The 27,615-nt window shown below is 45.0% G+C and overlaps 1 protein-coding gene across 2 annotated transcripts; it reads left to right on the top strand.

Moving 5' to 3' along the window:
• Nucleotides 1-142: 142 nt before the first annotated feature.
• Nucleotides 143-23,127, top strand: BST1 (bone marrow stromal cell antigen 1). Of its 2 annotated transcripts, XM_032494364.1 has the most exons (10): nucleotides 143-582; nucleotides 1,580-1,706; nucleotides 3,282-3,417; nucleotides 6,804-6,886; nucleotides 9,722-9,798; nucleotides 10,122-10,214; nucleotides 12,850-12,936; nucleotides 15,789-15,848; nucleotides 17,757-17,815; nucleotides 21,775-23,127. In XM_032494364.1, exons 1-9 carry the CDS (start codon nucleotides 389-391, stop codon nucleotides 17,779-17,781), a joined length of 882 nt encoding a protein of 293 aa, XP_032350255.1. In that variant the 5' UTR covers nucleotides 143-388; the 3' UTR covers nucleotides 17,782-17,815; nucleotides 21,775-23,127. The 2 variants fall into 2 exon arrangements, with proteins under 2 accessions (XP_032350255.1, XP_032350249.1); XM_032494358.1 differs by lacking the exon at nucleotides 17,757-17,815 and having other exon boundaries at nucleotides 146-582.
• The last annotated feature ends 4,488 nt before the right edge of the window (nucleotides 23,128-27,615 follow it).

The following is a 27,615-nucleotide window of genomic DNA, read 5'->3' on the forward strand; positions in this document are numbered from 1 at the left end:
GTACATAGTAACAGCTCGATATATATTAGCTTATGTGGTCATTATTTCCTGAAAACAAACACCATCCACTCATCATTGGCCAGTGAGAAAGAGGGCGTCTCTCTGAGTGGTCGCAGTTTGAAGCCAGAAAAATCTTCCTTTTGGTGACTGAGCTCGCCCGCCCCCCCCCCCAACTTCGCTTCTTCTTTGGGGCTCCCTCTTCGTGGACTCCGGCCAAGATTAGCCAAGGGCAATAGTCCTGTCCCCGGTGATGTCCCAAGTCGGTCCTAGAGCTGAAGCAAAAGCGGGGGCAGGAAGTGAGCGCAGCCGGCTTTAGGGCGAGGCGCGGGGAGCCACCTTAGTGCGAGGGGAGGAGGCGAGTCCAGGAGGCACTCCAAAAGTGCCTGCGATGGCTGCCCGGGGGCGCTCGCCGGCCGGGCTGCAGCTGCCCGCTCTGCTGCTCCTCCTGCTGCTGCTGCTGCTGCCGCGGGCCGCGGGCGCTGGGGCCGCGCGGTGGAGCGGCCAGGGCACCGTCCCGCACCTGCAGAGCATCTTCCTGGGCCGCTGCGCCGAGTACTCCGCGCTGGGGAGCCCGGAGCTGCGGTGAGCGCGGCGGGCGAGGGGCCGGGGAGAGGAAGGGGAGAGGGAGCAGGGACGGGGAATCTACTGGGGAGGGGTGAACTGTGTGGGGTCTGGATGTGAGGGGTGTGTGTGTGTGTGTGTGTGTGTGTGTGTGTGTAACTGAACAGGAGGTTGTTGGGGGTAGCTGAGGATTGGTAGCCGTGAGTTTGGATGACCGCCAGCGTAAGCTTAACCAGAACCGTCACACCCAGAAACATGGTCTCCAGCTGGAATTCTTCGAGTTCAGGTACTCTGGGAATTAAAATTTCAGATCTTCTAATTTAGACGACTTTTAAAGTTTGAGTCTCTCTTGCCAGCACTGTGCTTCTTACTAATTTTTGTTCCTTCTTTGGCCCCACTTGTTCTGTTCTCATAAACTCCTTTCTTGTGCCAATTGTTTTTATTGTGCCTCATTTCACACAAATAAGAGCAGAGAACAATACAAGGAACTCACTGCCCAATATGAGAAATGACAAGTTACAAATGGGGTGGGGAAGTTTTTTGGAAAACTAGACTGGACTTCAGGGGTGGCGGAGAGCCCTGAAAGTCATACTTTCTGCCTTAGCAGGAGGTGGAACAGCCTTTCTCAACCCTCGCTGCTCACTCCTGATTTTACAAAGTCCTGCATCACCTGCTCTCACCTGGCCCCCAGCCCCACAATGGACCTGTGTGTGAATGGAGAGGCACCCCGAGCCCGTGCATTTTCTGCTGTCTCTGTAAGCCTGTTATGAAATATGTGTAGCACTTGCTGAAGGACACATCCACTGTCAGCCTTCTAAATGCATTACCAAAGTTGTTTTTCTTCCTCTTGGGAATTAGGAAATGCCTGAGTCATGACAATTTCCTGTCTTTTTTGTATGCCTAGTTCTGTAGAGTTGATAGTTGGGGAAATTGCTCATGAAAAACTCTTGGAGAGAGAAACAGAAATGTATTACATTGAAATGTGGTCTTTTTTTTTTGAACTTGTACTTTTCTGCAGGGACAAGAACTGCACAGCTATCTGGGAGGCATTTAAAGTGGTGCTGGATAAGAATCCCTGTTCCGTGGTTCCCTCAGACTACGACCTTTTTTTGAATCTCTCTTGGCACTCGATTCCCAGAGACAAGGTAAGGCTGCCTCCACCAGCTCTGTCTCCATAGAGACAGGCAGTGCCTCTGCCAACCAAGCCTCGAGCACCCAACTCACCATGTGCTCTGAGCTCTCTGGTGGGAAGGCATTTTTGTCTTCCACAGTGACCCTGGGTCTACTGCCTGTCATGGACAGAAGGAACTTTCCTAAATCAAAAAGTCAGTGCAGGAACCAGAAGTACATCAGGGCATCACCACACCTTTCCCACGGGACCCCTGCACCCGGTCAGTTTGGAATAATCTGCATCCTAACTGGCCCCAAAGACCTGAGCCTTGAGTCCTTCAGAAAACCCTCCATCTCACTATTCTTCCAGGAGACCAGTCCCTCGTTTTAATGGGCTTTGAGATTATATCCATTCAAACATGTGGTTTACATGTCTATATTCTGTCTGTACTCTAAGACCTACTTTGGTAAAAGCAATTGAGAGAATGATGTAAAATGCTTTAGAACAGTACCTTGAGGCTTAAACAGAATTTAGATACTGTTTTTATTTCTCTGACATAAATTCCTTCTTTTTAATGAAGGACATCTATTTTTGACATAAGTTCTTACCTTGATTTTTTCATTGTAAAGTCAAGTAACACTGATGTTTACAAATGAAAACATCTCAACATGGGTTGTTTTCATTTGTTAAGGCAGGTAAATGGAGCTGGGAGGTTCAAACATACCATAGACTGAAAACGTGATTTTTAAGTCTATGTTGCCTTTGGAACCTTGCAGCCTCTCTGTCAGTTAAAAGGGGGGCCATTATTTTTTGTTCTCTCTTCTCATAGACTTTGGTTGATAAACTCAGTAAATACTGAGCTGCTTCCATGTACCAGGTGTTGTTCTCAGGGTTTCAGGGAGAAAAACACCCTCTGCCCTCGGGGAGTATCCAGTCTGGGCAGAGACTGCTGGTTGGAACACTGAGGATCTGACTGCACGATTTGTATTACTATTATTATGTGAAAACATGGTAACTTTAGAATGGAAACTATAAAGTGTAATGTAAAAGTCATGTATTTTTGAGGCATTTTACCTTTTAGGAATTCCTTTTGTGATTATATATTATCCTAACCACAGCTGTGAGAGAGAAAGGGCTCATACTCTCCATTTTCCACATGTGGAAACTGAGGCACAAGGAGATGACATGCTTTGTTCAAGATCACACAATTAGTGTGTGACAGACCCAGGATCCCAACCCAGGTCCCTTGATTTCTTTTTAAAAAATCTATCTATAATTTTTTTAACTACTGGAAAAAAATCTATGTCTGTGTGTATCTATCCATCCATCCATCCATCTATCTATCTGTCTATCCATGTCTCTATATTTTTTTACGACTGGGAAAATATTTCACTAATATTTGCATGATACCCTTGGAATAAAGGAAAGAGAGTTAGTGGCGCTCTCCGAATGGGTAAATAAAGGCACAGAAAAAGAAAGTTTGGTGGTTTTGAAGCAAGTCACAGTCGAATGAGAAATGATTTGCCAGACTTGTCTTGATGATACTGTGTCCGAAGAAATCTGTATTGATCTTAGTTTATACTTTCACTTTGTGTTTGTTTTTCCTTAGTCCCTGTTCTGGGAAAACAACCACCTCCTTGTTACCAGCTACGCGGAGAATGGCCGTCGCTTTATGCCGCTGTGCAATGTTCTGTACGGCAGGGTTGGAGATTTCTTGAGCTGGTGTCGACAGGAAAATACCTCTGGTAAGAATTCTGCACGAATCACAAGAAAAGTCAGAGTTCCTATTTACTATGCATTTGCCATTTGTGCTAAATGCTTTCATATGAATTTATCTCATCTGATCCCCCCGAAATCCTCTCAGTTAAGTGATCATAATGATAACTATCATCTGCATAATAACATACAATAATAATAATAACAACAATACTAGATGGAGAGCACCTATCTTTTGCCAGGTACTGTTCTAAGGACTTTACATCTATTAGCTCATTTAATCCCTGCAGCAGCCCTGTGGGATGGGTCCTATCCTGATTCCTATTTTGACAAATGAGGAAACTGAGGCACAGCAAGGCTGAGAAGCTTGCTCGAGAGTGCACAGCACATAAGCAGCAGAGCCGGACAGCCTGACTCCAGGGATCGTCCTCACTGCCTCACTATCCTCATTTTCCAGAGGGGGAAACTGAGGCTTTGGGGGGTGAAATGATTGGAAGAACTAGGGCCAGGATTCACCCCTCTTCTGACTGATTCTGAAGCCACTCCAGGCTGCCAGCAGATGAATTGAATTTTTGACATTAAAATCATAGTGAAAGTTAAAATCTCAAGGGCTGGCCTGATGGTAGATTTTATGCTACGAGCTGGCGATTCAGTGGTCTCGATCCTCAGGGAGCTTATGGCCTTGGGAGGGGCATTTGGTCTGGAGACATGTGCTCTGAGGCAGGCAAGACTGGGAGCTAAGAGTAGCAGAGGGAGACACGGGTACAGACCAGAGCTGGGGGAGCATCCCAGTGGCTCTTGGCTCCTGGTGAGTCTTGAGCAATGCACAGGACCAAGGCCGGCAAGGAAAGGGGGTGGAGGAGGTGTTCCCTTCGTGAAGACTGGAGATTCTTCATCCCTGGGTACTGGAGTCATGTTAAAAGTTAACCTGAAAAATACCATATGATATCACTTATATGTGGAATCTAAAAAAAAATGACAAAAATGAACTTATTTACAAAACAGGAAGACTCAGACACAGAAAACAAACTTACGGTTATGGGGGGCATTGGAGGGATAAATCGGAGTTCAAGATTTGCAGATACAAACTGTATATAAAATAGATAAACAACAATGACATGCTGTATAACACAGGGAACTGTATTCAGTACCTTGTAATAACCTATAATGAAAAAAAATATGAAAAGGAATATATCTATGTATAACTGATTCACAGCGCTGTACACTAGAAACTAACACAACATTGTAAGCCGACTATACTTCATTTAAACAAACAAAAAACCCCACAAAATACTCTGGTACTAAAACTGTGGAGTGTAATAAAAAAAAAAAAAAAACAAGTTAACCTAAGCTCAGTTCTGTTTCTTTCTCCTCCATTCATTCATTTATCCACCTAAAATTCAGAGTGCCTGCTACATGCCTGTCTTCCCTATTCCCTCTTCTAGGCAATGGGAACACAGATGAGAATAAAACAGGAAAATAACACCTCATCCTTACATTATAGAGTTGGGGTGGGAGTCAGGGCAGAGAGAAAACAACAAACAGGCAAGTAAAATACATAGTCTGCCATAAGATGATAAAGGACACAGAGAAACACAAAACAGGGAAAAGAGGGTAGGAAGGGCTGGAGTGGTGAGAAGTAGTGAGGAAAGCGTTGCAGTTTTACATGGGCCCAGGGAAGTCCTCACTGAGAAGCTGATATTTGAGCCAAGACCTGAAGGAGACAAGGAAGAGCATTTCCTGACAGAGGGAACAGCAAGTGCAAAGGCCCAGAGGTGAGTGTGTGTCTGGCATATTTAAGAAACAGAAAGACAGGCAGTAAGTGAAGAGGCAGTTGGTAGACTATGAGGCTAGAGGGATAAAGGAGGGCCAGCCAGCACAGGACGCTGTGAGGACTCTGGCTCTCACTCTGAGTGGGGTGGGAAGCATGGCCGAGTACAGATCAAATGGACACAGCTGTTTTTCCACTGGACTATGATAGGAAGCTTCAGTTTGATCATCCTGCAGAGGGTGGGAGAGAATGGAGGAGAGGTGTGATGGGAAGATCATGAAGGTAGGGAGACTGTGGCCAGTACAACATAAATATTTATCTTGGTCCCCTGATTCCTGGCACACAGGTCCTGACTCTGAGGAGTGATGAGTGTGTTTTGTACGGCAGTGAGAGGACCGGTGGTTGGGGGTCCCTGGATAACTTCCAATGAGGGGCTGGTCACTGAAAAGACAGAGGCCTGATTAGAGAGCTGGTACTTGCAGCCCCATCCTCTGTCCTCAGGGAAGGGGAGAGGGGCTGGACACTGAGTTAATCACCAGCAGCCAAAGTGATTTAACCAATCATACCTATCTTATGAAATCTCCAAAAAAAGGCCTCTGTGATGGGGTTCAGAGAGTCTCTGGGTTGGTGAGCACATCAGATGCTGGGAGGGTGGATGGCGGGGTGCCCCGAGGAGTAAGGAAGCTCTATGCATTTCCCTTCGAAAAGTTCACATTTATGTGGAATCTGAAAAAATGACACAATGAACTTATTTACAAAACAGAAATAGACTCATAGACATAGAACACAAACCTATGGTTACCAAAGCGGGGAGTGGAGGAGTGATAAATTAGGAGTTTGAGATTAACATATATACATACTACTGCGTATAAAATAGATAAACAACAAGGACCTACTGTATAGGGAGCTATACTCAGTATCTTGTAATAACCTATAATGGAAAAGAAGCTGAAAAAGAATATAGATTTGGTATAACTGAATCTGCACACCTGAAACAAACACATTGTAAATCAACTACACTCCAATTAAAAAAAAAGAACACCATAAAAAAAATTCACAGTTTGACCTGTTTGGTTCTCCCTGGAATGACTTGTCAATTAGCAATTTCTCCCTTTTTTTAATAGACTAAATGGGGACAAATTCCATTATATATCCGCTGAATTTTGTCTTTACAATTTTTTAAAATGTAATACATTTTAGCATTTTATATATTTTAAATGTTATAAAATTTCTGTTTTCTGGTTAAGGACCGTTACTTTTGTTGTCTGTTTTTCTTGAATTTACTTCCAAGACCTGGGCTAACTGAAGAAGGCGTTTGTCCCCAAAAAGCCTAAATAAATAAATAAACAAATAAATTAATTAATAACTTACTTGCTAGAGAGACAGTAGAGAAATACCCAGCTGCTTAGTTCTCCCCTTGCTCACCTTTGAGTTGAGCAAATGACAGATGTCTTGGTATCAGGGGTTGGGCGTTCCCTGGCCAGGCTCCTTGTGAAGCAGGTGAGCAGAACCATGAATGTTAAGTCTGTGCACATTATGCAGAATGAGGTTCAATATATTTTGCAGAGTCAACAAATATTTCAAGTTAAGTCTTCCCTGGTATAATATTTTGAAATGAAACGTGTTTGCCTCTTTTCCCCGTAGGACTCGACTACCAATCCTGCCCTACAGCAGAAGATTGTGAAAATAATCCTGTGGATTCTTACTGGAAAAGGGCATCCGTCCAGGTAACCCTGGAACGGGTGGCTGGGTGGCCGAGCAGGCATGGGACGTGTGAACACGGGTTCAGAGGCTGGGCCATCCGGTCATGACTTAACTCCTCTGAATCTCACTTCCTACCTCAGCAACATTCTGATTCACCCTCTCAGCTCCATGAGGGTGTGAGGATTTAAGGAGCTGAAATGCTCAATTCAGTGGCTGGTACAGAGAAAACGTTCTGAATGTCAGCTCCAGGTGAGGTCACTGAACAGTCATTATTATTACTGTCACGTCATGGTTGTTGTTAGCATTTCAAATCAGTGATTTTGACTTTGATGTGAAATGGGGTAACCCCTGCTTTACCGGAGACCCTGGGACACCTGAGACCTAGATGTGGGGGTGAGAAACGTCCCGTAGATGGCTATTAGTGGGAGAGGAGGTGATAGGAGACTGGAGATAAACAGGAGACATGGAAATGGTCCCCTAAAGGTAGGTCTGTTCTTCAGAGGACATTGTCACCAGAGTTGATGATAGCTGTCCGTAGCTATAAAATGCCAGTGACTACAGCTTAAATTTCTGTCACCAGTGTCAAACCAAAGATTACAAATAAAGAGGGTGAAGTCCTTAGCCTGGGGTGGACACAGAGCAATCGACTATTAAGTGTTGTCTGTATTGACCAGGAGGCCGGTGGACACCAGGGCCTTCCACCCACCACCGCCAAGCCCTTTCCGGGCTCTCTGTGTCTCTTTTGGTCCCATTTCCTGTTCTGGACCCCAGGTGGCCACTGAGTCTACTGTTAATCAGGGTGAAGGGGACTTTCATCAAATCCTCCACCATAGCCGCAGTTTGGAACTAAGCAGGGGTCCGCACCAAAGACATTCTCATTTCTCTTATCTCCTGCCCGCTCTGGGGCCGGGTTGCAGGGGAAGGAAGGCTCCATCTGCACCTGCTTCCCAGAGCTTCTGTCTGGAGTGCAGGCTGCCTGAGCCCCTCACTGAGGAACGGGAGGCTGCAGATACATCAACGGAGTATAGGGTCCCAACGACAACTCAGGGGTGATGTCAACAGTATACGTCAAAACCCGGATACTCTACCCAGTGAATCTGCCCGACTTCAAAGCGGCTCCAAGCCATCATCCATACTTCCTCCAGCTCTAGAGTGGGAATCCAATAATCCTGCCCATGTTTTATGAACCCTTAGAATCTGCTGGGTAGTCTGAGCACGAGGATAGGCGGTGAGAATAGTGATGTGGGCAGGGTCTGAACCACCACAGAGACGTATTCAACAAACGTTAAATGTCATTTAAATGATTTGATCTTTACAACAATCCTGTGAGGTAGGGACTCTTGCGATCCTTGTTTCACAGATAGGAAAAATGAGGACAGAGAGGCCAGGAAACTTAACCAGACTTATCACAGAGCTGGTAAGCGCAGCAGCCGGACACCAGATTTTCAGCCACAACATTGAACAGCCGCCTTCTATCTGCGTGCATTTTTTTTAATTAAAACTTTTTTCTTATCAAACATGTAACAGCTGCTCATGACAGAAAATGACAAATTGTAGAAAATGTAAAAAAGAAAATGAATCATCTGTATTCCTGCTACCTAAGGGGACCCTCTTCAGCAGAGCGGTCATTGGATCTTGGCATTTGCAGATTTAACCGTGACTGTTCGCGTATCTGGAAGCAGTCTGAGAGGAGCATGGTGTGGAGCAGGTTGCCGCTTTGCTGCGGCTGGTGCTGGGTTTCTCTCTGCTAAAGAACAAGCCCAGAATTTCAAGTGCTCCGTGACGCCCCTTCCTCTGCCCCTGCCTTCAGTCTAGAATAAACATTTTATCAGGGAAATTACATGTTCCAGGAGTGTTCTGAACTGGAGATTTGGAAACTTCTCGGAACCTGTCTCTCTCCCTTGGAGATTTCAGGGGTTGACTCATAGTCCCAGACTTCTGTCCCTGAATTTTTAACAAGGTAGAGTTCATGCTCTGTCCACCTAGTCTCGCATTTTGCTTTGACTATAAGCACCTTCTATGCTATTGCAAATCTTATGGCGACTTTTATCAATGGCTGGCTAGTAGTTCAGACATGTGACTGCCATGATGTGCTTACCCTTCCCTGTTGTTGACTGCTTCTTAGATTGGTTACAAACCGTGCTGCACTATCCACCTTTGTGCACATCTTTGTACACCAGATGGTCCTTAGTGCTGTTTACCAAGTATTCCTTGCTCATCTTCTGAACACGTGATTTATACACATTCTGTCTCATGAAGTTACTTCTGTGTGACTTGCACGGGCCAGTAAGCTGTGAGAAGGAAGGACTGTGTGACTTCTGGGTGGAAGCCTTTAAGGACTGGTTTGTGATTTGCCACTGTTTTCTCCCTTCGCTGATAACCAGTGACTCTGCAGATGTGGAGACTTCATTGGCTTGGGTCCCAGAAGGAGGACACGGGGAGCCACATCCAAGCCTCAAACCCCAAACCTGTGAGAAACATATAGGGAGTGCAAGAAGTAAATCTTCGCTGTTTAAAGCCACTATGATTTTGAGGTTGCTTGTGATGGCAGCATAAGTTAGTTTTCTCCAGCTGATACAATGCTGGAATCTGATACTCATTTGCATTTTTTTCTTAGGGTAGATTCCCAGACATGGAATTACTAAGTTTATGAGTTTTTGACATTTCAAAGCAATTTGCTTTCCAGGATATACCAGTTGGCATCCCTTCTAGCTCTACAAAATACCAAATTTATCACATCCTCTCCAGTATGGAGAATTGTCAGTTGAAAAGACAATTGACCATCCCCTAGCTGAAAAAGAACGTCTTATTGTACTTGGTGTTTTGGGTTTTTTTGTTTTTTTTTTTTGTTTTTGCAGTATGCAAAGGATAGTTCTGGGGTGATCTACGTCATGCTGAATGGTTCAGAGCCAAGAGGAGCCTATCCTGTAAAAGGGTAAGAATGAGCACTGACATAGACTACAAAGATATCAAAATGTTTTTTAGTTGTTTTGAATGGAGACTTAAGAGAATCATCCTAACCCCAGCCTAATGTTTGTTTTGTATGTTCAGATAGAGCAAAGCATTTGAATGACCTGGAGATCAGAGCCATATCTATACATTTATACCCCTAACAGCTAATGAATGCATGAATGCAATATAAAAATGAAAGTTAAAAAGTAACCCTCAAAAGCTTTAAAATGTAAATCAACTAACAATGTGATGGGAACAGTATCATATTGCTTTAAGACTTTAGGAAATGTCTTTCCTGTTTCTCAGTTTTTTTGCAGATTTTGAAATTCCCCACTTACAGAAGGACAAAATCACACGAATTGAGATCTGGGTCATGCATAACATCGGGGGACCCATCATGTAAGTTACGGTGCTACTGGCGATGGTCATTGTGCAAACATGCTTTTCTTGGATGTGATATGATCAAGTCTGATTTACATGTTCATTTCGAGGGGAACAACGGTCGCCTATGCTTCTAATTTGGTGGGCAGAGAAAGGCAAAGGCTTGACTTTCTGGAAATACCACTAGCCAGTCCTGAGCCCAGAGGAAAGCTCCTTTATCCAGATAGTCCTCTCAGCCTTTCTGAGCGACCTGGGCAGCTCTGGAGAGGAGAGGTCCTTATGCATCTGTGTGGGTCAAAGCCAGTTTCTCTGCCTGGTCATTTGAAGCTCCAAAACCTCACCAGGAGTTCTCAAAATTGACTCATGGGCTATGTAATGAAGCTGTTCTCCTCAGAGAACAACCAGTTTCACAACTGGGTCTCAGATAGCTGGCCGAGGAAACTTTTACAATCCGTGATTTTTCTGGGTAACCACTAACTTAAGTGGTTCTAAACATGCAAGCTTAAACTCATCCTTCTCATCAACAAAGGGCACTGCTGCAAAACTAAAGCTAAAAAACTTAAATCCAGCTGGTTCAGAGACAAGCCAACGAGATCAAGGCTGGTTAAAGCTGTGCAGCCATGATGGTGCTTCAGAGGTGCTGGGGCCTCGTTCCTCAGAGCACCGAAGCTCAGTGGAGGACAGTATTGGGTAGATGTATTATTAAAAGCATGTTCTGGGAGGATCTTAGCAAATTCCCTGTTTCAGACCCCCAGGACTCCCTAAGACTCACCACATAATGAGTGATATTTTTTCCAGTCTCTTGGGTAATAGATTAAATTTACAAACGATTTATTACATAATCATACCAGAATCTGCTTTTCTCTTCCCATACGTATTGTTGCGTGAAGAACAATGTGCATTATTTTTCTTGTTTCTGGGAGAAGTTTCTTTTCATCTAGAAATTATGCTTGCCTGCTGTTCTAATGTATCTGTCAGAGGAAGCTTGTCCTCTGAGTCTACTTTTAATGAGATAAGGACATTGCAATGCTGTGTCATCTCAGCCCATCATTTCTGTGGCAGGAGAGATGATAAAAGGGGCCAGAACCCCAAGTTGTACACATTTGGGCCATAGGATGGAGATGTGGGTCATGAACTAAGAAAGTGGGTGTCCTAAACTGCTCAGATTTTAGGGGAAAAAATCATGGACAGAGAGCTAAGAACAATGCAGCTAATAACTGTGTTTAGTGCTGCTTCGGCTGCCTTTATTTTAAAACAAAACAAAACAAAAAAGCAGAATAACTCATTGACTGAACACTGTGTCTCGGTGTCTTAAAACCTCCATGTCTCTGCTCACCAAAAAAATTCAGTAGTGAGCTTGGCCCAGAGAAGGGCATCGTCCCAGATTTGGCAAGGTTCCCAAACCCCCAAACATGATGTCACTCAACACCTTGCCCTCTTCATTCCTGTAATGCCTGGAATTCCACTTTTGTGAAAACCTCCTCCAATGGCTCATTTTCCCCGTACACTCCCTGTTAATTTTACAGTGAGGGGGCTGTTTACCTCCCCAGTCCAGGGAAACTGAGCCTGGGCCTTGCCTGTGATCTGAATCCTTGCCTGTGAAACTGAGCCTGGGCCTTGCCTGTGATCTGTGCTGGGGAGAGCAGGCAGCGTTGTATCCACCTCTGTTTGTCTTGATAAATCTCCCTGCTTCATTATGACCATCAGGAGGGTGATCATGATGACAATGTGGGGAGAGGAACATCTTCTACTCTGTTGGGGGTGGTCAGCATGGGGTTCAGCTTTACAGGGCCTATTAAGAGCCTTAAAATGCATTCAAAACCTTGGTGCCAGAAAACCTACTTGTAGGAATTTAATGCCAAGGAAACAATTAAGCACGGGTATGAAAATGAAGCTTCAACAAAGTTTGCTGTCATATCAATGACGTTGAAATGTAGGAATGAACCTTGGTCTTTAACAAGAGGGGCTGCTTTTATGAATTATGTTCTGATTATGTAAAGGAGACCAGGCAGGAATCAAAAATAATGCCAGAGAGGTATATATCTGTATACACAGACATGGGCAAACACAGATTACAAAAGGCATCAGACAGCAGAACAGCATTGTTATATTTTAAAAATCTCATGAGAATAAATGTATTTAAAAAGTCTAGAATGATGTCCACCAAAATGTTAGCAGCAGTCATCTCTAGTGGTGTGCGAATTGGGGCTCTTTCCCCCTTTTGTTCATATGCATTTTCTAATATTTTTTGGTTTGCATGTTTCTGTTTCCATTTATAGCTTAACTTAATACACCGTGGGCTAAACCAGTTGGCAGGCAGCACTGGGCGGTCGGTGCACAGCACGGGGCTGTGTTGGGGGGTGGGGCTGTGATGCACCGTGTGGCGCACCGCGCATGCGCCGGCCCAGACCCTCCCAGTGAGTGACTCGCAAACCTGGGACGGGTTTGAAGGCCCAGAACATCCCCTCCTGGGGAGCCGAGCGTTGACTGCTGGCGGCGCTTTTGAGTCTAAAGAACTTCCCGCATAGTTCTCCAGAGAAGAGACTATCTCTGGAGCACACAGTCAAAGTAATTTTCGCTTAACGCAGAAACGGCTTCCTCCATCCGCTTCTCCTTTTATTTTATTTTTTATATATGTATTTCTGTGTTTCAGAGAATCCTGTGGAGAAGGCAGTGTGAAAACCCTGGAGGAGAGACTGGAGAGGCTGGGTTTTCAGTACAGCTGTATCAATGATTACCAGTAGGTGGCATATGATAATCTGTGCATATATTCAAAGCAGGGGCGGTGATTTTGGAGGGCAGAGGGCAGTTGAAAGGGTTTTTCAGGGATCAGCTCCAAAGGCCTTGAACTGTGCCTTTTGGGTAGTCACTGGGTTTGGAGACCGGGAGTGCCTTCTGGCTGGAGTTCTGCCTGGCCCCCACCCACTTCTGTCCGGAGTCTTAGGGGACAGACAGCAGCTGTTTGTCATTTGTGTGTGTCTAGTTTCCTCCTTGCTTGCTTACAGCTTGGTGAGTCACCTGAGAACGGAGACTGTGCTTCCAGTATCTTTGGATGCTACACTGTCCACCATAGGTGCTAAGGTGGAGTTTGAGATACAGACAGATGCATCGTGCCTGTGGACCCATAGGAAAATCGTCACAGCTGCCATTTAAGGAGCACATTATGGGCCAGGCACTTTATGTACTTACAATCAGATATTGTTTGTAGGCGTTCCTGATTCTTGGAAATGTAAATAAGTTTGGCTCAAACCCTGGGACAGTTCAAAGCCCTCCCCGGGGCTGGGAATCCCTCACCTAGCAGCTACCTGCTTCTCTCTGTGTCAGCCCCTAGGTCTGCAGGCCTGTTTACTCCCTCAGGGTCTGGAGTCCAGCCCGGCTAGGACTTCCATTTGTGGGTATGGCCTGGTGCAAATTACATCTGCAGTCTTGTCCAGCACCTGTGACCGTCCCACAGGCTCTGCTGCCTTCTGCCTTCTCAAAAGTTCCGGGATCCTGATAACCCTCCCACCTAAGCCAAGCCCCGAAAGTGTGGGTCTCCCCTACTCAGGCCTCCCCAGGAGAACCAGCCCCTCTGAGCTGTTCTCTTTTCCACAGCTTGAAGCTGTACCATTTCACTCATCTGTTCCTGCTAATGCTCTCAGGACACTCTAGGTGTTGTTATCACCCTCTTAAAAACAAAGCAGAGCACATTTTCTTATTTGGAAATATAACCTACGTACACAGAAATGCAGAAACCATAAGTGTACAGTTGCGTGACTGTGCATACACCCGTGCCCAGCGTGCAGATCGAGAAACGGCACAGCCAGCAACCTGGTCTCCCCTGGCCTCTCTTTCAGGCTCCCCGCCTCACACACTCTCCAGATGTGTAGGATCATAGTTTCATTTTGTCTGTTTTTAAGATTTATATAAACATCCCCTTTTTATGATTGGATAAATTAAGGGTCAGAGAGGTTAAGCAAGTTTCCCAAGGTCACCAGCCAGTGACAGAGCTGAGTTTTGAATCCAGCATTGGGTGGCCCTGAAACTTGCTCTTTTCTTTCTCCTACAGGACTCTTTTCTTAATCCAAGCACCAGATTTTAGTAAATTAGATAAAAGGTAGTTCTTATTCGAAAACAGCTCAGTGATAGAGAAAATTGTGGCTGTAAGTTATGAGCACAGTTATGATTGATTTGCTTTGGCCCAGAAACTCCCCAAGGAGGGTGTATTTTTATAAGGTGTCAGGCCAAGTGTGGGGCCCAGTCAGAGCCCAGGGTCTCCTTCCCTGCTCACAACTGTCCTCAGGGTCTCAGCCTACTTTTCTGGCTCTGGTTGCCTCCACCAAAGCTGGCTTCAGGGCTCCTCCCTCGCACGCCCAGCTCAGTCCTCCGGTCCCGTTTCTGTGCTGCCCGTGGGCTCTCTCTGTGTTCAGGTGGGCTTCTGTGTTGCTCTGGATCCCAGAAGAGGTGACAGCAGGCTTACACGGGAGAGCCACAAAGGGTGACAAATCCAGCTGCGAGCTGGATGTGAGTGAGAACCCCCTGCCTCTCAAAATCCAGGTGACACTGACCTCTGTCCTGTGGCAGTCACAAGTTCTCCCCACGATTCTTACACATTTTGGCGAGGTCTTTATTCCAGAGCCTCTGTTGTCTCCTGGTTGCTTTCTGCTTAGCGCTGTGTTGAAGCAGACTCAGTGAAACTCTGGGGTTTTTTTTTTTTTTTTTGAGGTGGGGGGACATAACAGAGCAATAACAAACTGCTCTAGTGAAAAAAAACAAAAACAAAAAAAACTGAGTAGCGTAGGCTGGACTGGAAAGTAGGCAGACGAGTCCCAGGAAGGCATCACGATAACAAGCCATAGACCGTACAACGTGTTTCCTGTTCTTCCAAAGTCCCCTCCGGTCGCCCTGCCACCAGACAGCCTCTCTTGGCCTGCTGCCCACCGACCTGGCCCCTGTCCCCACTGCTGCTTTCCCTTCTCTCCTGGCTACCTGGAACCCCACAGCTTCTTTAGCTTTCTCTGCTAAATTGTGGCCACCAGCCATCACTCGTGTGCCGACGTCCAACCTTCTGCCCAAAGTTCTTATCAAGAGGTTTTTCCAAGCAAAATCGTACATCTTTACAGAAGTGGTCCCACGCTTGGGCTCTGGCATGGAGGTTCAGGTTCAGCTCCCTGGCTCGCTACTGTGAGGACTTGGGCTGGTCCTTCAGGGCAGCTTTCTCAGCTGTACGCTGGAGACACAGTAGTACCCTGCTCCATCTGGTGGTTGTGGAGATTGAATGCCATAATCTGTGTGAAATACCTAATTAGACTTCTTGGTACATAGTAAGTGCTCAGTAAATGCTGGCTAATATTTTGGGGGTAAAAAACCAAAACTGTGTGTTCTTTGAGGTCAGAAACTTTGTATCCGCAGTACCTTCCAGGCACTCTGTAAATGTTTTATGAATGAAAGTCATTTAAATAATCTCTTAAACATTACTTACTTTCTTTTTTTTTATTGAAGTATAGCCTGTTTACAGCGTTGTGTTAATGTCTGGTGTAAATCATAGTGATTCAGATGTATGTATGTATGTGTGTATATATGTATACATTCCTTTTCATATTCATTTTCTAGATCAGTGAAGCTGTTACAGTGCGTGGATCACAGCACTCACCCGGACTGTGCCTTAAATTCGTAAGTAAAGGTTTTAACCCAGCTTCCCTGCTTCCCTAAGGTAGCCAGTCCTTACTATTTACAGAACACTGGTGAATTGCAATATGATTTTGCACCCACCCCCTAAAATGCCCAGCTGCAGAGCCAGGTTGGTACTTCTGCACTGCACTTCCCTCCGGCTCTGAGCTGCTAGGTTGGCACAGCTGTGCTGAACATCTGTGCAGCTAAGCTGAACCCCTGCCTGTACTGCAGAGCAGAGGCTGCACTAGCTTCAGCACAGAGTCTGGGAGTGGAGCGGCAAGAGGACCTTCGAACATTGATTTCTGTTGACCTTAAAACTAAGTTAATTTTACTAGCAAAAATGGGTTTATTTGGGAAGAGCAGGGAATTGCAATTCGAGACAAACAAGCTATAGCAAAAGCCATAGGCAAGTCCAACAGACAAAGGAGAGGAACGTTATTTTATAGAGAAAAAGGAGGAGGTTGGGAAGGGGTGTTTTGAATGAACGTCCTTCAGAGAAAAACGGGAGTTCAGGGTGACGACGACGGTTTCCCATTGCCTGAGTTGCTGGGGTGGTCAGTTTCTCAGGGAATATGCCACGTACATGTCTCCTGCTGTGGCCTGTAACAGATGATTCATTCCTGTTGATGTTTCTTCTGCTGGGGTCTGCAAGGACCCAGTTCTTCCTGTAACTGATGTGAGTGGTCCTGCGTGAGGGCTCCCCCTTCTGGCCTCCTGACTCCATTTTAGTGGTGAGGTTTCCTTTGATCAATTTCACATTTCTTAATCTTAATATATTTTTAAGTCATGTTAACGTTTTTGAAAAGGTAGTGCATGGACATGGGGTGAAATTCAAAGTTATAAAAGGGTAGAGAAAGTGAAAAAAATCTTTCTTCCTCTATTTCTAGTCACCCGATTTCCTTACCCAGAGACAACCACGATTTCTAGTTTCTTGTGTATCCTTCTAGAATATTCTGTGTCTGTTACACACGCACACACACACACACACAGAGGCATATTTCTCTTATACCATTCGTATAAGTGGTAGTCTGCATAGGATTCTGCAACGCTCTTCTTTCACATAATGGTGTTTTGGTGCTGTGTCTCTGGAATTCTGTTATAGGTACATATGATTTATTTAACTCATTGCCCATAGGTGGACATTTGGATTGTTTCCAGTATTTAGCTATCATCAACAGTGAATGAGATGATTTCTTCTCCCTCTACTCCCATTTCCTCAAAGTAATTTCTTTCAGCATTCTGGTCCATCTCCTCCCATACGTCCTCAGTGCACTCACAGACACAGGTGTAAGTTTGTTCATCCATTTATTTTTGGTTTGGTCTTATTTTCATTTATCCCTTTGCCTTTGTTTTTGTACAAAAAGCAGTCACTGTAGACAGACTCTTCTGCTGTGGGCTTTTTTCACTGAGCAGTATAAGGATGTCATCCTTCTCAGTCTGTTCACACTTTCTGACTCGGTCTTTTTTGTGGCTGCGGAGTATCCCGTCGGAGAGCCACTTGCCATTTATTTAACCGTTTTCTAGCCGCAGGCTGACTTAGCTGTAGGTTGTGGTTGCAGTTGTTTTGTTATTATAGACTATGCTGAACTGCAGTCCTTGATTCCATACCGTGAGCCCTTGGGCAAGGATTTGTGTGGGATGGATTACCGGAAGGGGAGTTGCTGGGTCAGAGGATGTGTGTAGTTTGAGTCTTGATATGTCTCAGAAAGGCTGCCCCTTGGATGCGCTCCCGCCAGTGATGTGGGCTGGGGGCTCCCTCCGCCCCTCCTGCAGCCACCCTGGGCACTGTCTGCAGCTGTATCTGAATCTGCATCTGTGCCTGAGCTTGCACCTGTATCTGTGCCTAATTTTAGTCAGTCTTATGGATAAAACATGATGCTTTATTGCTCTTTTGATTTGCATTGGCAGGAAGATCTCTGATGCTGCTGCCTGAGTTCTCGTCCCTTCCTGTCCTATCTGCTAAAATCGTATGTACCCTTGAGGGCCCAGTGCCTCTTGTCCCTTCGTCTGCAAGGCTTTCCTGATTCCACAGGCGGATCTAAGAGTCCCCTGTTCTGTGCTCCGTGGACTTTGTCCACAGCCTGACTATAGTGCTCCCCTCTTCCCAGCCACGTTGCAACTCATTCGTCACCATCTGTCTCCAACATTCGACTCGGCGGTTGCATCAGTCTCCTCTTTACTTGTTTCATCGCAGTGGCACATAGTGGGCGCTCCATAAATGTCTGTGGGAGACAGAGGGGGAAGGAGGGGCTGCTCATCGACCCCGCCTAGTTTTGCTTCCCTTCTTCATTTAGTGATAGAAGCCTTGAGTGTTAGTTGGGCTCATGGCTGCCAGGAATAGCCAGAGTGCTCCCTCACCTCCCTTTCCTCTGTGGCCGAGTGATGTGTGTGACTTGAAAGGGAGGCACGTTCGTTCCCTCTCCTGTCGGCTGTTGTCAGGTGAGCCACCCTCACTGGGCATGACAGGGCAACACCACAGGGGGAGCTGCGTGCCCCCTACCCTGGAGCCACCAGCTCAGCCCAGACAGTTACTGAGAGAGAAATAAACACGTCTTGTCTAGACGACTGGGACTTGGGCTCATTACGACAGCAACCAGACCTGTGTCCGAACTGACGTGGGCAGTTTCTGCTACCCTCACTTCAGAGGTGAAGAAACTGGCCCAGAGAAACTGTGATAGAGGCCTTGCCCAAGACCACCCGGCCTGTGAGGGGGTCTGAGGCGAGTCTATGAGGTTTCCAGATTCCACAGCGGCAACCGTTAAGGCTCTTCTGACTGGAAATTAAGACGACAGATCCACCGTCACTGGGCTGTGTCTCAGGGTGGCTGGTGAGGTTAAGTCCTCTCTCATGCTCTGTACTTCACTCCCTGTGAATTAGGCAAGCGTTGTTTGTTTGTTTGTTTTGAGTCTTCTCACAGAAAATGAAGTAAGTCTATGGACCTGGGCCTTTACTTTTCTCACCTGAAAAATCAAACCCACCCTCCTGTCCCTGCTGCTCAGAACCCTTCAAATTCCCGGCCACCACGTCCAAACTTCTGGCCTGGCCTTCTGGGTTTTTCATCCTCCTTCTAAACACACCACCCACTGCACCCCACCAGGAACTTTCCCTTCAGGCCAGCTTTGATCCGCTTCCCTGAAGACACCCTGTGCTTTCCTGCCCACAGTCCTGTGGACCCTGACCCTTTGCCAAGTTCTTCTCCACTTTCATTGCCCTGGAAGGAATTTTACTAATCTCTTTTTAACAACTTAGCAAAGAATATTGGTAGATAATTTACAAAAGACGGACCACCAGTGGCAAATATAGAACATTATTTCACTGCTCTAATAAGAGTGACATACAAATTTAATAAGGTGCGATTTCCACCTCAACTTCTTTGACATACCGCAGCAAAAAAAACAGCTGAAAAAGATTTTAAAGATGTTAGTCAGTGCTTGCTAGCATGGTAAACTGGGAAAATGCTTTGAGAGAACACTTTGACAACATGTACCAAGAATTATAAAATTATTCATAATCTTTGATCTAAGTCAGACCCCAGGGTACTCCTGGTACCCTATTCTAAAGAAATGATTTAAAATGTAGATGCGGTCTACATGGTCACAGGTGTTTCCCCAAAGTGTTCTTTTTAGTATTGAATCAGAAGTGCAGACACTGGGAGCTGGACCTAAATATTCAAGGAAAACTAAATGGTTACATGGAAGGGTTACGCTTATGACATGGGATAGAGTGGAGCCGCTAAAAACAATGGTAAATGGTATATGGCAGTTATATCTCCATAAAGCTGAGGGAGGGGAAATAATCATGCATCAATAGGACAAAATTCTCACAATCACAGTGAAAAATATGTAGAAAACAACTTTATATACTTACAGGTTACAATATTGGCCAAAAATTCTGATAATCTACAGAATTGATGAGGATATGAGGAAACATACTCATGCCACTCACACAAGGATGTGCTGTGTCAGTCAAGGCCAAGGCAAGACATCAGATCTCTCATCTTGGCTCAAATCCTCTGTCCAGAATGTGTCCCCTGACTGAGTCCTGGCCCTAGGCCACAGAAGTGGGACACCAAATTTCACTTGCTTAGCAATAGGGGGTAAAGGGCTTTTACTCAAAGGTTTAGAATCCAATAAAAAACAGTTTTTATATAAATCCAACTCACATTATGAATAGTTTTCTGATAAGTTTCAGGACGATCCTTTTTTGTTGTCGTTATTTAATTCATTTGCAACCTTTCAGAGAATTTAGCATGTAAGACTAGCTTTTGGATTAGCCCTGTGATTCCATTATAAGTGTATCTATTAAATAACTTATTTTTAGACTTAAGATTTTTAGTGGAAAGTTATCAAGAGAATTTTGCCAAGTTTTAAATCAGGAATGTTTAAGAGAATTAAGATGAAATGTTATACATTTATTAGGTTTACTAGAATCAAGTATTTGAGAAGGTTTTGCTTATCTAAAGTCATTTAAAATATAAAGAAAATGTAATATTTAAAAACTTAAGTTTAAAACAATGTAACCTAAAATAACTTGAGTTTAAAATATTCAGGGAATTTGAGTAATTGTGAAGCCCCCTCAAAAGTTATTATCAAAGTTCATTAGGCTTCATTATCATACTGCTCATACATCAAATGGAAAGTATGGGAAAATCAAGCTTTTGAACTTATAAATTTAATATCTGAAATTAATTTTTAAAACCAAAGTAACTGCGTGCTGTACACCAGAAATTGACACAACATTGTAAACTGACCATCCCTCAATAAAAAAGAAGAAACCAAAGTAACTGCGAATAACTATTTTTCTCTGCATAAACGCTGTCCTCAAGCACAACCTCACATGGACATGAAAAGTTGAAGTTAAAATGTGAGAAGTCAGTGCATAGAACGGGGACCCAGACATGTAAAGCAGAAGAAAACAAGACTATGTTTGTACTTATGCATGATAATGGATGTAAATGATAGAAATAGTTCTGAGAAGATAACTCCAAATTGCTAACAGAGAACTAGAAAAAGATGAAGGGAGACTCATTATTACTGGGTTTAGTTCTACATAGTTTTCTTTTCTTAAAAAAAAGTAAAATTATCTTCATATTAATTAGTGAATTATTTAAAAGCAAAAACAATTTTGAATGAACTAGGTCTGGGAACATTAACTGAATCAGAAGCGCAAGTACAGGAAATGTCCAGCAGGAGGAGCCCTAGTACAAATTTGTGGGCTGCTCGAGGTTTCTTTAGCCAAAAAAAAAAAAAAAAAAAGAGGTGACCAGAACTCATAAGGAGTAAGGAACTTTCAAGGACCTGAGCCACTAGTCGGGAGTCATGGGATTAAAAACATCAGATTATTTCATAATTTTAAAAAATCACCTTTTAATTGGTTTCCAAGAATTCAGTAGTTTCTGTTCTTAAAAATCTGATGATCAGACCATTTGCTATGACCAGAGTCCCTACTCTGGCCAGGTCCTCGCTCAGTGTCTATGACTAGTGTTTCCTCACCAGTTACACTCTGATGATGCAGTGTCCATCAGGGAGGAACTTGGCCAAGTTTTTGGTACATCCATCCAATCAGAATTCATCCATGAGGAAGAATGAATAAATTCTGTGTGTACCAATAGGGAAGTATGTCCAAGATAGGGTGCTGGGTGAAAAAACAAGTGGTAGATTCCATTTGTGCTCAGATAAGAGGATATGTGAGTACGCATGTGTGTGCGCCTGTGTGTGGGAGTGTGTACACATTCCTGGGAGGACAACTCAGACTACCAAGAATGATTCTCTGTGAAAAGTGCAAATAGGGAGGCCAAGAAGCTTTTCCTTTTCACTTTGTAACTTTCTGTGAGATTTAAATTTTTCTGCCGTGTGCATGGGTATTTTCAAAAGTAGGTGCCATCCCGCAATACTGACATTTTTTCTGTTTCCTTTTTAATTTGCAGGGCAGCAGCCTCTACTCAAAAAGAAGTCCCATCCCCTTATGGATTACAAAGTGCCAGCTTTGTCTTTCCTCTCTTAGTGGCTTCAGTTTCAGTGGCTCAAATGTAACTAGAAACTCAGCTTTGCTGCCCTGAGATGCCCGTGGCCCTGAACCCTGCCCTTGTGCAATCATCCTTGTTCTGTGCACAGCAGGCAATTCCATTGTCTCAAGAAGCTTCCTGCTGGGAAAACAGTGTCCTAAAGTGTGTCTTTTATAATGATATGCATGCTCAGGATTTCAGAAAAAGGAAATTAATCTAGTTCTGTTTAACTGGTTAAAACTGCTGCGTTAGAATTAAAGCTGGTTATTATTTTCTTGTTTTTCATAATGCTACAATGCATTGAGACCCAGAAAGTTTGTTTTACAGTCAAATATTATAAGAGAATTCTAGTAGAACTGTATATATATTTTTATATTTTCCTATACCACTGCAGGGCATACTGTTTGTTGATAGCTTCACATATGTGTATACTATATAAATGTACACATATATGTTTCATAGGCAAAGAATTCTGTATAAAGATGTTCAATTATTGGTTATTCGTAATGGGGGGTCTAAAAATTCTAGTCATAGAGAACTCTTTGCATATGGTTTGGTATATCTGTAGTATGAAATGTCATTCAAACAGTAAATTATCAACCCAAACGTCCTTCAACTGGTGAATGGATGAGTTAATCTTAGTATATCCACATAGTGGAATATTATTGCGCAATCAGAAGTTACCAGCTATGGATGAATGCCACATCATGGATGAGACTCAGATGCGTGGTGCCAAGTGAAATAAGCTGGACCCAAAGGCCACATACTGTGTGATTCTATTCATGACGTTCAGAACTGATCAGTGTCGGTGTCGGAGCAGGGGGAGGGGCTGACTAAGAAGGGGCAGTGGGAGGGCATTTGGGGGAAGTGGCAGAACTGCTCTGGGTGTTGATTATGGTGTGATGGTAACAGGAACCTATGTGTGTGTCGACGCTCAGAAAAAGGTCATTTCACTGAATGTAAAGGAAAAATTTTCAAAGAACATTTCCTGGCGTAGAACCCAGTCGACGATAAGTGTAAGACATAGGACATGCAGCTGTGTACCGTATGATCCAATTGTCTAAGCCGTGATACAGAGGTAACGTAGTATAGACGTGTGTTTGTATGATACACACGTATTATACATGAAGGAAAGGAAAGGAAATCAACCCAAAGGCAAAGCAGCTATCTCTGGGGAATGGTCTAATCAGTGATTCCTAGTTTGGCTTTTGACTTTTTGTATTGTTCGAATTTTCTCTGATGAGTGTGAGAAATAAACACACACATAAACATGCATCCATCGTCTATGGGTGGTAGTTGGACCCAACGCAAGATGTTTCCAGAAGAGAAAAACAAAACCAAAACTTGTCACAGGCACTCCTCTGTCCTCACTCCTTTCTCACCTAAAGCACGCTCGGGTGGCTCAGACCTGAGAACTTGCAGACTGTGGTGTCCCTGCAGCCAGTAAGGGGGCAGTAGGAGCGTTTGCACTTTCTGGAGTTTCCTATACATCTCCAGGGAGAAAAAGAATTACCCATCGAGGGCAGAGCCGTTCCTGAAATGTGCCGCTCTGAGTGCAGGGCTCCTTCCTCCTCCTGGCAGCGCCTCTACTCCAGTTTTTGTAAACACCACTTGTCATGCCTTCCAGCTCCATGCCCAGCAGACACTCAGGCACCTGGTGGAACAGTGGGTTCCTTCCTCCAAGCCAGGACACTCTGGGGACCATGACATGGGTGCTGGCTACACAAGGAGTGAGTGGGGCTGGGAACCAGGTCAAGCTCAGAATGGGCTAAGTAAACAGACTATGGGAAGAAAGACTAGAGGAACAAAATCCAAGAGGACCTGGCATGTGGTAGGATGTTCACTGATGTGGCCTCTGGTATGAATTATAAGAGTGGTATCAGCTTCTTAGAGAGGCTGTAACCAGCTGGGCATCATCCAGCCGAGCAGCTTGCCGTGACCCAGACGTGTCCTACTTTCTCATTCCACGGGGCCTTCAGTGTGCTGCTCTCTCTGCACTGATTTTCCTTCCTGCTCTGCCGTCCACTTGTCAGATTTCAAGGCCCACCTTAAGCATCACCTAGTAGTGGAGCAAAATTTTCCACCCCAAATTATCTCTTTGGCATACAGGTTCTTCCAAGCTGAAAACAATCAAGGCCCCAAAGACTCAACAAGAAACTTTGACCTTCCCCTCAACTGCCTAAAAGAATTCAGATAGAGGGCCTGTTCCCCAGAAGAGAGCTCTCACCAGGGACATCTGCAAAGAACGTGGGCTCAGTGCGGTGGGGGGGACTCGGCAGGGCTAAGCGACCAGAGCCCACTCTGTGTCCCACTGTCTCTGCAGGGCCCAGCAAACACTTCTTGACCAAACATTTGCTTTTCTGTCTTCGTGTGAAATTGCATTTTTCCTCATTGACATCCCCTACCGTGACCCCCAGCATCCTCTTTTGTCTTCCACTGAGGGTGGCATTTGAGGTGAAGGCTTCGGTCATTTTGATGAGTTAGTTCATCAGGGTCTCTGCTATGTGTGCATGTTATTATTAAACTTGTGTTTAATTTCCTCCTGTTAATCTGTTTCATGTCAGTTTCATTCTCAGACCAGCCAGGAGCACCTAGAAGGCTAGAGGAAAATTTCTTTCTCCCCAGCGACCTCCCAAGTCCCCTGGTACCTCTGCCCAGGGCCTTGGTTGTTCACTGCCCCTGTGCTGCCCCCACCCCATAAATTTCCCCAATGTGGTCCATCACCACTGTCTTGTCGTCCTGGGACTGTGGCTTCTCTGAAGACTCGCCCATCGTTTGCTCCAGGGGCCAGCCAGGCGTGGATAGAGTGGATATTCCACATGTGGTTTTAATGAGAGAATCAACATGTGAATAAAATGGAATTCAGAGAAGAAAACACAGGATGGGTGATTCTTTAATTTTCTTTCAATGTAAATTTTGTTGGAGGAGGTCAGGGTTGATACAAGAGAAGAGGAAAAGCATCACATGTCATACTTTTCTGTATTTATGCTCCACTTCAATAAAACACTTGAAAGGCGTGATTTATTCTAGTGTGGGCGAGAGGAGCAGGGAGGGAGGGAGGGAGGGTGACAAGTGGCCTAAGAGCTTGGGGTTCCTAGAAAGGAAGAGAAAGGCCCCAGCTGACTTCCAATTCACAGTTTGTCCCAGGGCCAGCCAGCTCCTCAGGCTAATACCCTGGAAGCCCCAGCCAAGGGCATCTCTTAGGCCAGGCTTGGAGAACATAGTGTCCACTGCCTTTCAGTTGCCTGGGTTACCAGTGGATTTACACAGTCACTCACAGCACACCGGCCTGGGACTTAATTAGATGCTGCCACTTTGAGCTCCGTGGAAAAGAAAGTGCTTTATTTAAAAGAAAATAAAAATTGCTTTTTTTCTGAGTATAAAAGTAATAACTTAAAAGACTCTAAACAAAACAAAAAAATAAGGAAAAAGGCAATAAATATCTTTTGTTATATTACATGCAAATTAGCCAACTTTTCTCCATGTATATTCAAACGCGTACTCATGCTTTTGAATACACGAGGCTGTGTTTGAGGTTAAGAACACAACAGAGAGCAGAATCATTAAACCACAAGTTCTAGGATTTTTACACGTTAAAATGCTGATTTCTAACAGTTTCTGATCCATTTCCTCCCTAGCCTAAGTTCTGCAATGCTGCCAGAGCCAGCATCTAAAGCAAGGGTTCTAATTGCATGACCCCTGGTTCAAACTCAAAAGTGCAAAATAAAATTTATATTTTAAAACCCAGCAGTTGAGATCATTCCATTTGCCGCCAAACTGCCTTGCTCACCTCGTGTCCCCAGAGACCCTCCGTGCCTTCCAGATGCCTTCTCTCAGTTCCCCATTCTCAACAAAACATTCCATGTCCGGTCCCTTTGCTCAGCTTCTCCTTGAAGCCTCGCTTTGTTCCAGTTTCAGATGCATCTGTTTTTATGTCTCTCTGGAGGATAGTGACCTCCGTTGTCTTTGTGTCTGTCACAATGCTCCACCCTGAACAACCATGGCCCTGTGAGCATTTGATACATGAAGGACTCAGTATTAAATCTGCATTTAAGATTGAGTGAGATGATCAGGTTTGGGGAATAGAAAGAAAAAAATGCACACTACTCCTGAGCTACCCCCTTGCTCCCCACACAGAGCATTTCACATCTGACACTTCTGGTTACCAGATACGTGAGTTTCTTCCCATAATAGGCAATTCTCCGACACCAGCAGAGTGTCCTACAATTCAACACAACCCAGCCGCTGTCTTTCCTGGAGACAGCATCAGCTCCCACAGGTTAAGGGCTCAGTCCTACAAGGCTGTCCCCACCAAAGCCCCTTCAGATGCCAGTCATCAGTCCAGGGTGTCACTGGGACCAGTATTGATCAGAGGTTCCCATCACCTCCTCTTTGTGTTTGATTAATTTGCCAAGTGGCTCACAGGACTCAGGAAACCTGTTTACTCACTGGATTACCATTTAATACAAAGGATGTAACTCAGGAACAGCCAGATGGAAAAGATGCAGGGGACAAGGTACAGGGAGAGGGCCCAGAGCTTCCACGCCCTTTCCAAGCACCACTCCCGGTACCTCCAGCTCTGCAGCAATCTGGATGCTGTCCTTTGGGTTTTTTAGTGGGTTCCTTACAGAGGCATGGTTGATTGAATCATTGGCCACTAATGACTAAACTCAAACTCCTGCCCCTCTCCCCTCCCTGGAGGTGGGGGTGGGGGAGGTGAAATGGAAAGTTCCAATCCTCTAGTCATGAGGTTCCCTCGGAAACCAGCCCTCTTTCTGACCTATGGGCTTTCTGAAAGTCACTCATTAACATCACAAAAGACAACTTGACTGCTCTCCTCACATTGGAAATTCCAAGGGTTTTAAGAGCTCTGTGCCAGGTACAGGGATGAAGACCAAACATACATTTCTTATTTTGAACTGCAGTATCAGAGGGGAGCGAGGGGTGGCCGCCCAGCATTGTGGTTAAGGGCAGGTTCTGTTAAGTCTGGCCCGTCCTGCCTTCAGTCACTTACTAGTTGTGTGGCCCTGGGCAGACCACGCTGTCTCTGAGTTGCATCACCTTGTTGTAAATAGGGATTACAAGCACTCAGAATGGAGTAAGTCCAGGTGATAAAGAACCCACGACAGTGCCGGGCAGGTGGGAAGTGAGGCCTGCGTAAGTATTTGTTGCTGGTATTGTTACTACTATTGGAGTTTTTGATTATTATCTAACCTCTGTCTACTACCACAGTACTTTCTAGTGCAGGTCAAGGGGTGACTGTGCAGCAGGCATTGTGCCGAGCGCTTTCACGCACACCTTTTTTAGTTCTCACCTGCCCCGTGAGGTTAGTTTGATTGCATCCTGTTTTGCAGAGGAGAAACCAGAGAGGTTGAGAGCTTTCATTATGCGGCTGAGATCACACAAGTTCAGCACCTCTGAGAGTTCCTCCTGGTCGGGGCGGCGAGGGCGGTAGCCAGCCTCCGCAGAAGCACTGACACACCTGTTTCTTCATGATCTGACATAGGCAGCGCCAGCACCACGTCTGGTACTTGGTGGGTACTCGCTGTGTATCTGCTGAGGGACTGAACATGACAGACATTTGACCACAAATGAAATGCTCGTCAAAGGCCCCAGACCACGACAGAGAGAACTGGGCAGGCACATGGGGGACCCGAGCTCTGGCCTTTCTCCTGTTCTGTGTCTCCAAGGTAGCCACCCTAAAAGTTGGTCATTTTCCCTCTAGCAGGACGTACGTGATAACAAGGGACTTTCAGAAACTGA

Source organism: Camelus ferus, chromosome 2, assembly GCF_009834535.1.
Source record: "Camelus ferus isolate YT-003-E chromosome 2, BCGSAC_Cfer_1.0, whole genome shotgun sequence".
In the NCBI taxonomy this organism is placed as follows: domain Eukaryota; kingdom Metazoa; phylum Chordata; class Mammalia; order Artiodactyla; family Camelidae; genus Camelus; species Camelus ferus.

What these genes read in the sequence shown, in the direction of transcription:
- BST1 (XM_032494358.1), top strand. Translation starts at nt 389, where the DNA reads ATGGCTGCCCGGGGGCGCTCGCCGGCCGGGCTGCAGCTGCCCGCTCTG. An exon ending in CTGGGGAGCCCGGAGCTGCG is followed by an intron (nt 583 to 1,579) that starts GTGAGCGCGGCG and finishes ACTTTTCTGCAG; the next exon opens with GGACAAGAACTGCACAGCTA. An exon ending in GGAAAAGGGCATCCGTCCAG is followed by an intron (nt 6,887 to 9,721) that starts GTAACCCTGGAA and finishes TTGTTTTTGCAG; the next exon opens with TATGCAAAGGATAGTTCTGG.